This window comes from Manihot esculenta, chromosome 2 (genome assembly GCF_001659605.2).
Source record: "Manihot esculenta cultivar AM560-2 chromosome 2, M.esculenta_v8, whole genome shotgun sequence".
Classification (NCBI taxonomy): domain Eukaryota; kingdom Viridiplantae; phylum Streptophyta; class Magnoliopsida; order Malpighiales; family Euphorbiaceae; genus Manihot; species Manihot esculenta.
In genome coordinates this window covers 15,898,455-15,908,884 of record NC_035162.2, presented here as the reverse complement: position 1 = coordinate 15,908,884, position 10,430 = coordinate 15,898,455, and the positions used below count along the sequence as shown (strand labels likewise).

Sequence of the window (10,430 nt, the reverse complement as noted above, 5' to 3'; positions counted from 1 at the left end):
TCTGGTCTTAAGTCTTCTGAGATTATAAAATATAATTTCAAGCTTTTGCATGTATTTATAGTTGGGTTTAGAGACTAATATGTCATGGCAGAATCGATTTCTGCATTGTAGAAATATTCAGATTCGGCCGTCGAACTTAGTAGTTGAACCTACTTGTGTAGACTACCAAAACCTCTGAAAATTAGATTTTTTGATTTGTATAGGAACTTTAGACAGCCGAACCTGCCGCCAAAAGTCTCCTATTCAGCTATTTTTAGTCCTTTTTTTTAATGTATTTTCATATATTTTTTTAGAGGTTTTTGAGATAATTTTAAGAGTTGTAAAAGTTATATTTAGTTTCTCATTTAAGTTCACCTGTGTAGGATCAAATTTGAGAGATCGAGACTAGGAGTGAGGTAATTGTTTTCCAGTTTATGGAATGTCTATAATAAGTGAGCAGAACTAACCCGAACTTTATTTAAATTGAATCAAATATTTTTAGCTTGCTCATGCATTATAAATGTAATGAATTATAATAGATTGTTTTGTACTAGATTCACGAATATGTCGCCTTGCACATTTAATTGTTGATGCTGATGGATATTGGATGACCCACTAGCCCTTATTTTGGTATGATTACGTATGACGGATATGGAAGTTCCAATCGAAACTCATTCTACATCTTTGACATTATGTAAGTAAAAGACAAGAGTGCCATTCTGCGCCTCTGGTATATGGATATATTTATTTTTAAGAAGAAGTTCTGAGGAGCACCCTGTTATGGGCTGTTTGTGTTGTGATGCACACGTATAAGTATTTGATATACTAAACTGTTTATTGCTATATTTGTACTCACTAGGCTATCGTAGTTTATCCCTCTCCTATAATTTCCAGATTTACAGCATCAGAGTTAGCTGTGGACTTTAGGGTTTTCAGAGTACAATTAAGTTATGTTAGATTAGTGGATATGTAAACTTGATGGTTAAATTAAAATTGTGCTATGTCCACCTTCTTAATGTGTAATTCTTGTTATGTCCATGATCTCTTAGTTATGTAAAATTTTTAAATTCTTATGTTATAATCGAAATAGAACTCTATGGTATATAATGATAACTATCTTGGAGTTTTTGATGGGTTTTCTAGCATAAGTTTATGTTCTTTAGTTATGCTATGCACATACTAAGTTTGATTCATGATAATGTTTTATACATAGTTCTTAAAATAATGTTAGAGATTATATTAGATGTAGTAGAATATACAGTAGACTTGTTACGGATTCCTATGACTTTAAGTTGATCTAAACTCTAGTGTCGGTAGTGGTAGTGGTTCGATTTTCAGGTCATTATACACACCGCTAGGAAGAACAAGACGGTGCTTGGCTTCTCACTCTTATCTAGCCGTTGGGTTATCGATCCCCACCGCAATGAAATCCATCCTTAAATGCACTTGTTAGTACATGCAAAAATTGTCGACACAAAAAAAGATTTGGAGACCACTACACTACTTTATATTCGGAGAAAACTGAAATATAAAAACTTTCAAAGAGAAATTTTCTCACCGAGAGAGAAAAAATATTTAGTATACCTATGTGAAAGTTATGTTATACTTAAATTTCGATGCTTTTTTAATATTGAAGTGAAATAAAAAATATACTAATATTGGAATGAATATTATATCAATAAATTAAAATAACAAATTAACTGAAATTAGCTTTGATATGCTCCCTAAAAATAAACTTAAAACTCTCATGGTGATCCTCACTCCTCGGAAGAAAACTCTAACATTCATAACCAACATAACTACATACAAGCTCTTCCAATCTCCTAAATCTTCATCAGTATCTTTTTCTCTTGCAGTGCTTCTCTATATAATCCTAGAGAAATTACTGCATTCCTTGAATAAGAATTTTTAAACATCAAAACCCAAAAAAAAGGAAAAAAATTTTACCTTTTTCACAAAAAAAAAAAAAATGGCAAGCAAGGTTCTAATAATTTCTCTTCTCCTTGTTGCCCTAGTTGGGGTGGTTTCAGCAGCTGAACCTGCAGCCACTACCCCCGCTGCCGGCGGAGCGGCCAACTCCTCTGCACCTGCCGCTGATGCAATTGGCAATGAAGATGATGGTGCAGCAGGTGCACCTGGTGCTGTTGCTAGTGATGTTGTGGCTGGACCATTAGGGAGTGCAGCATCAAGTAATCAGAGCCCTGCAGGTGAAGCACCTGCTAGTGAAGCCACCACCCTTCAAGTTTCTGCTATTGTTGGAGTTGCAGCTGTTGCTGGCTACTTCCTCTAAGCTTTTTTTTTACAATATTAATTGTTTACGTTCTTTAAGTTCAGGTTATTTTGTAGGATGCCATTTTGAAGATAAATTTCTTGCTTTTTGATTTTATTGTAACTTGAGATTAATTCTCCAGATCCTGGAGCCCATTCGAATAAATGAAGTTGATTTCATTTAATTGCTACCATCCAATGATATGCTTTTTCTTTTTGTTCGTTGATTTTCTCTTATTTTGTTTTCTCTTCCTCTCTCAAGATTTTCTTGATTATTTCTTAGAAGCCAAACAGATAAAACTTCTATTTTGTATAAAAAAAACAAAAATCAACCATGGGAACTCTTGAAATTCTATAAAAACTACACGATAGTTAAATTTGGATTTTATAGCTGAAATAGTTTGTTCTAATTTCAGCAAAGATTATGCCCCTTTTCTTGGATTCATAAGAGCTTTACGATAAAGGATAATTTCCTTCATGTCTCAGAAAAAAAAAAAAAAAAAGAAAAAAAAAAAGATGAGCCGTCCTAAGCAGTAAGTCATGTGGTGGGACTGTTTTCAATAACACAATGGTGAGTTTTTAATATTGTTGTTATTATATTCTTAAAGTTATTGAAAATTTTAGATACAGTCTAATTAAAATTTAAATTTTAAAAAAAAATATTATTTAATTTAAAAAAAAATTTTAAAAATATAATTTTGTATATATGATGATCCAGACTAACATGTTTTTAATATTTTCGTTATTGCGACCACCCTTCTTATTATGTTTATCTTGTAAACAATGTTGACACGATATCTTAACCCTACTCTAAAAAAAAAAAAATACCTTTCAGTTTCAATTATTTTCACTTAAATTATATATATAAAAAAACTTATAATTTTATTTATTTTCATTTCAGAATCTATAATTTAATTTGTATTAAATTAGCATATACAGTATCATGATATTAGTAAATAGTGATAATATTCTAATCATAAAAAATGATGTGATAAGTGAAATATAATTGATAATTAAAAAGAAAAAATATAAAAATTATTATTTGAAATTTATTTTAATTTCTGGATCTGTAATGTTAAATTAGTATTTTGTAATATGATTTTCATATATATCAATATTTCTTATAATTTTTAAAAATTATTAAAAATTATTGCTATATGATAATATTATGATATCGCATATATTATTTTAATATAAATTAAATTAAAAAAATTGAAAAATAATAAAAAATACTTTTGTACACTTTGCCTAAAGAAATATCACATGGCCGTCGCATGTATAAAACTACACTTTCTTCAATTCTTTTTTCATAGAATTTATTTAAAATTGAAATTTTGAATTGTAGTATCAAAATAAAAAATTCAATATTAAAATGCAAATATGTGTAAAGTTCTAGAGTTTTATTGCTATTAAAATTGTAATGCTTTTCTTCCTTCCACCATAGATCATTATTTATCGTTGCTTACATTTCATACCTTTAAACCATTTGAACTGCTACACCTAGATGTATGGGTCCTTAGTAGATGATCATAGCTGAGCAGTTTGGATCCAAGAAACAAGTTTCGAGTCTTTTTGACCAATTTCTGCAACATGTTAAAGTCAAGTAGGAGACTGTTGCACTATAAGAACAAATAATGGAGGAGAATTTACTAGTGATGCTTTTTAATTCTTTCTGTTCTCGCAAGGAAATTGAGCATCAACTTATTTGTCCATACATTTTCTAGCAGAACGAATGAGTAAAAAAAAAGCATAGACATCTCCTAAATACAATCAAAAGCAGATGTATAGTAATTTTCAAACTGTTATTATCGACCTATGGTATAATTAAAATATAAAATATAATAATTTACGATCGTTAATTTAAACTTATTTTTGTAATAGTGAGTATTGTTATACTTTAGCTACATTTTTCTAACATATTTATTATAATTTATTTTTTAGTTTTAGTTGATAATCTTATTATTACTATATATATATATATATATATATTTACTCTGTTTGATACTCATTAATTATTAAATAAAGTTATGAAATAATTGGTAAATGAAGTTAAATTTTCAATGAAAATAGTAAAAATTTTAAGAATTAGTGTTGATTTCGTTGCAAAGATCATGGTAAATTATATATAATCTACAAAATTTTATTTAATTAATAAATTAGTATAATAAATACATTTATAATTGTATATAAAATATCTTGTTAAATGTTTATGCTTATTTGGCCAACTTTGTCTTAATATTAATAGTATTAAATAAAATAAAAGTATTTTATTCTTTTAGTTTACAATGCTTTGTTTGTTAAATATTAAAGGGGAGAATAATATGATAAACAAAAATTAAATATCAAATTTAATTTGCTGCTGAAATTGCTCTTTGTCCCACATTGTGAGGGTTATAGTTATTTTCACGTAATTTAAGAAGAAAAAAAAGGAACTATATCTTTATTGAAACAAAGAGAATAATACATTATAATTAAGAAAAATAGAAATATTTTAAAATTAAAGATAATAAAATATATAAAAATTAATATAAAATAATATAAAAATTGAGTACATATAATGAGTAGAAACAATCAGAAAGATCTAATTTTTTTAAAAAAATACAAATTCATTATATTAGTTTTTTTTTTTTAAATTTTTTAAATTATAACAAAAATTAATTAAACAGCGATATTTTGAAATCTAGAAAATAAATTTAGAGGGAGAATAAGACGTTAATTCCCTTTAATTTAATTTTCTTTTGTCTGCTAGTTACGTCTAACTGCTCATTTGCTACAGATATATTAGAGTCTCTCTGTACGCCAAACGGCTATTTAATTCTCCCTAACGCGCATGCGGGCAGGGCTGTAAGGTGACTTGATTTGTTCTCCTATCTCTTGTCATAGCACTGGACTAGACTTTCTTCAGATGGGTCTGCACATGTGACCTGCCCGGTTTGATTCTCGTCACGGGGCTAAAATTTATGGCGTGAGGCCGGTTTGCTTTGAGAAAGGCCTAATGGGCCTTAAATCTGAATTTTTTTTTAAGGTCCGGCCTTACTCTAAGTGTAGAAAGTTTGACGGTCATCAAATACATTTAAATATTAAAAAAATTATTACAATTTGCAATAACTTGTAAATTTGTAAGAGTTTGAATGAAAATTTTATTGTGAGTATTTGTAATTAAAATATAATTTTTTATGAAATTCTATAAATAGCCCAAAACAAAAAGATTAGTATTTATGATCATGTGGAGAAGAACAATAGTTCTCATCCAATAAAAATATTTTTGATGAGAAAATCTATTAATTATTTGATTTTCATTGGATTGCTAGGCTATTGCTTTTGGAATTTCCTTAATAATTTTTTTATAAATTTTATTTTGTAAGTTCATAGTTGCATTTTCATGGTTATTTATGAAAGTTTATAATAAGAATTAGACTAATAAAAAATTTTAATTCTATGACATTACTTGATAAAAAAAAAATAATGCTTTGTCTATCTACAAAACTAAGTAAAAGGTAAAATTTTTTAATATATAAACTATCCGATATTTAAAATTCAATAGTTGAACTAATTTAAATTTAGTTTGAATTTAAAATCTATAAAAAAAAAATCACGTCATTCTCTTTATATAATTTACATTCAAAATCTTTTAACTCTATGTTGTACGATTATATAATTATTATTTTCTAACTTTGATAAAATTTAATTGATTATGCAGGAAATTAGGTAGATAAATTATTCATTCATCTTGATTTAATGATTTCTAGAAAAAAAGAATCATTGAATCTTGTAAATTTTACTGAAAAAAATATGTATAAATGAAAAATCAAATGAAAATAATAACTAAACTTTAATTTCAAATTAATAAGGATTCGCTATACAATTTCTCTCTCTCTCTCTCTCTTTTTTTCTTTTTTAATTTAGCTCTATTAGTCTAAAAATACATATTAATGTCTTTAATAAAATACAATTTCTTTTTTAATTTAGCTCTATTAGTCTAATAACTTTGAGTATTTAGCTCTTGCATGGCTAACTTTGAGTATCAGAAAATCCAACCAAGGATAAGGCCCAATCACAAAGCTCAATTGCTCCAAACAGTGGATAGTAAGCATTAAGAGCCCAACAACATATCCACGAAAAGTCCAACTTTACCCAATCTCGCTGATTTTGCAACCCTCGGTTCAATTTGATCTTATAATTCAATGTGAAATTAGGATACAGATATAGACTTGTCAAATTAAATTCCACTGCCAAACCCTACTATATAAAAACAGAAAATTTACTATTTAAAGAATGCTTATTTTTAGCTGATCTATCAATTTTAAAAAATATATTTAAATATTTAAATATTTTAAAAATTTTATTAATTAATTTTAATCATTAAATATTTTATTATATTTAATTTTTATAATTTTAAAAAATTTATTAATTAAAATTTTCATATCAAAGATATTTTAAATTTTTTCACAAAATGTAATGATTAAAATGAATAAAGTAATTAATTAATAAATATTTTAAAATATGAACGACATTTTAATTTATTTTTTAAAATTGAAGAACAACTAATGATATCATGATATAATAACTAAATAATAAATTTTTTTAGTAAAAAACGCTGGATTTTATTTTTTTATTAAAATATCAAATTTATTAACGATATATTTTAATTTATTACTATAAGTCTTATTGGTAAATTATTGTGAGTTGAATTACTAACAAATTTTGAAATTATAAATAAATAGAGTAAAAATAAAAAATATTATTATCTTTTTATAAATTATAAGAATTTGAAATCTTTAATAGACCCATTAATTAAAGATAATTACTATAAACTTAGTTTATTTTTATTTCAAAATTGTGAATTAAACCATACCTTTTTTTATCTGTAGATAATAGAAAGTAATAACCACAATCAATAAGACATTTTGCCCAAAACAAAGCTAAAACTGAGCCACCAGGTTAATCATGAAACTAGGTTCATGCTTGGCTTTTGCAGCAAGAGAATCAGCTGCCTGATTGAATTATCTTTGAACATACTTAAAAAAAATCTTCAAGAAACCACCATGCAGACCAAGAATGTCTTTAATAACGTTTGAGATAAGGAGAAACTTGGGATTTGATGGCTTAGAAAAGCTGTAAAGAATCCTTTTCAATAATCATTGACGAAAGACCTTTGTCCACTGCAAGATTTACAGCATGCCTACACAATGGTTCTATTATGCCAGGAACTTTCTTACAATGCAAGAAAATAGAGAAACCTCGAGAGTTTCTAGTAATCATAGCAATAGTACGTACCTCTGTTCATTCTTCCATCGACAGCGGCATGAAAGTTCAGTTTAACTTCATCTTCATGCAGAGGAGACCAACTCCAAAGGATTAGCCTTTGGGTAATGAAGAAAAGTTTTTAGAATCCACCTCTTTTCTTTTCAAGGAATCATCTCACCTGCACCCATTTGCTACATAAGTATTGGGAAAATACTTTCCTTTTAGAAGTCTCACCATAAGAGAGAGATCGGAGTAGAAAGAATCCTCTCTTCTTGACATTATTATTGCGTCCCCACCAGAACCTAGCCATCACTGAGTTGACAAGTCATAAAGAGTAGAGGAAGCATGAAGCAAGAGATGGTAAAAACAGGGATTGCAAATGTCAACTTTTATAAGGGTTTCCTTGCCTCCCTTAGAAAAAAGCTTTTCTGCATAATCCAAGATTTTATTTTCAATCGGCTCCCTGATATAATCAAAGGTTTGCCTTTTAGTTCTAGGGATATTCACTGGAAGGCTAAGGAATCTATCAGATGCCTTAATATTAGATATATGAAGACTAGCTGCTAAGGTGTTTTAGAGTGATCGTGGAGTATTTGGACCGAAGAGCAAACTAGATTGACCGCTAGTTTTAGCATAGTTGTTGAGAATGTCTGCAGTTGACTTTGGAAAAGGATGCCTTGGAGTATATGATTGAATCATTTGCAAAACGAAGACGGGTGATAGAAAGGCCTTGTCTGGAAATTTTCATCGTTTGCAAAAAGGAGAAATGGGAGGATAGAGGGTCTCTTGTCGCATACCTCTGGATGTATAAATAGGAGTAGAATGATCATTATTCTTTTGAAATTGAAAAAAAATCGATGAAACTGAATTAATTTAAAATTTTAATTTGATTTTTTATTTATTTTTATTTGATTCAATTTAATTTTTAATTTTAAAAATTTTAATTATTTCGATTCGATTCAGTTTTGATTAAAAAAAATCAAATAAATTAAATTAAATTGATTAATGATAATAATATATTATTTTTAATTAATATTATAGAAATTAAATTATATTAGTTAAAATATTCCATTTTAAATTTTAAAATACTAAAAATAAAAAATTCATTAAAAATTTAAATTTATTAAATCGAATTGAATCGAACTAAATCAGACCGGTTTGATTCAATTTAATTTTTCATCAAAATCGATTTGATTTGATTTGATTTTCATAAATACTAAAATTTTATTTTTTAATTTATTAAATTCGATTTAATTTTAAACCGAATCCGGGGATCCTTATAAATTATTTTTTAAGATTAGTGATATAATTTTGATTTATATATTATTAAATTTTTTACAATATAAATAAAGAATAATCTATTTAATTTAAAGTTTTTAAATATTAATAAATTTATAAATTTTATTATTTTTTAAATTAATTTCTAAAATTAATTTAATAACTAAAATAATCCTCCATTGATAAATTATAAAAATTAAAAGAATTAGAAATATTTAAGTAAAATAATTTTTATCTTATTAATTCACTAAAATTTTGGTGATTTTATGTACTTCTTATTTTATTTTTTTATTTCATTAATATTTTTAATATTCATTAATTAAATTTAAATTCTTATTTTAAAAATATGAATTTATTATTTTGATAATTTTCTTAATATTTAAACATATTATTTTAATAATTTTTGTTTTAAAATTAATTTAGTGGTATTTAAATTAATTTAGATTCTTATTTTAGATTTTTTAATAAACTCTAAAATTAATTTAAAATAATAAAATTATATTCTAATATATATCCTTATTTAAAAAAATTAATTTTATTATATTTTTATATATCTTTTAAGTTTTTCTTAATTAATTAAAATTAATTTAAAAAATAAAATTATCATCTATTTTAAAAATTAAATTTTAAATAATAAAAAATCAACTACTTAAATAATTACATTAAATAATATTATAAGAAATCACATTATTCTCCTTTTTTTTTCACTTTTATATACAGTATAGGTTATAAATTATAAATTTAATCAAAACTTTTAAATATCTGTGAATCCAAATTTAATAAATTATTATTATAATAAATAATTTAATTTTTATTTATATTATACATATCTTTTACTCTAGATAAATTTAATAAAATATTAAAATAATAAAAATAAATATTAAATAAATTAATTTCGGAATAATTATCTATCATATACCATAAAATAATATCAACACAAATTTATTTATGGAAATTTTTTACTGTAGCTCTATTAATAATGTTATTTATATTCATTTTATATTATTTAAATTAATTTAATAATAAAATTATTATTATAAATAATAATTTAGATGATCTCATAAATATTTAGTCAATTTAATTTAAAATTAAATTAAATTAAATAAATAATAAATTAAAAGTTTATAAAAATTTAACTAAATCAAGTTAAGAATAAAATTGATATGAATCAAATTAGTTTATTCAATTAGATTTGTTGAATTTTTTATTCATTTTATTTTAAATATTTCATAATTTAATTACAAAATTTTTAATTTTAGTTAGAATTTTATCAATTTATATTATTAAAATGATAAAATATTAATAATTAATAAGTTGAATTCGATGTTTTAAAATTTTTTCTAATTAAATTAAGTCGAATAAAATTAATAAAAAAATTTAAAAATTAAAATAAAATAAATAAAACATAAAATTAAATCAAAGTTTAAATTAAATTAAATTAATTATTTTAATTCAAATTAAATACTGCCCACATTTACTCTATTTTCCACCTTCCTACATTTATATACACTATACACATTAGTAAAGCCACTTTAGAAATTAAAAAAAACAAAAAAAAAAAGCACACGTTTTGACAGGGCTGTTGAAAAATCTTTATCACAGTCAGTATTCCGAGAAAATGCCTGATTATCAGTCTGCCACTAAAATCCGTGACACCC

At 24.9% G+C, this 10,430-nt stretch overlaps 1 protein-coding gene across 1 annotated transcript; it reads left to right on the top strand.

Annotated features, from left to right (window-relative positions):
• The first annotated feature begins 1,948 nt into the window (after positions 1-1,948).
• LOC122723061 (anther-specific protein BCP1-like) lies at positions 1,949-2,269 on the top strand. The gene has a single exon (XM_043953804.1). It carries the CDS (start codon positions 1,949-1,951, stop codon positions 2,267-2,269), a length of 321 nt encoding a protein of 106 aa, XP_043809739.1.
• The last annotated feature ends 8,161 nt before the right edge of the window (positions 2,270-10,430 follow it).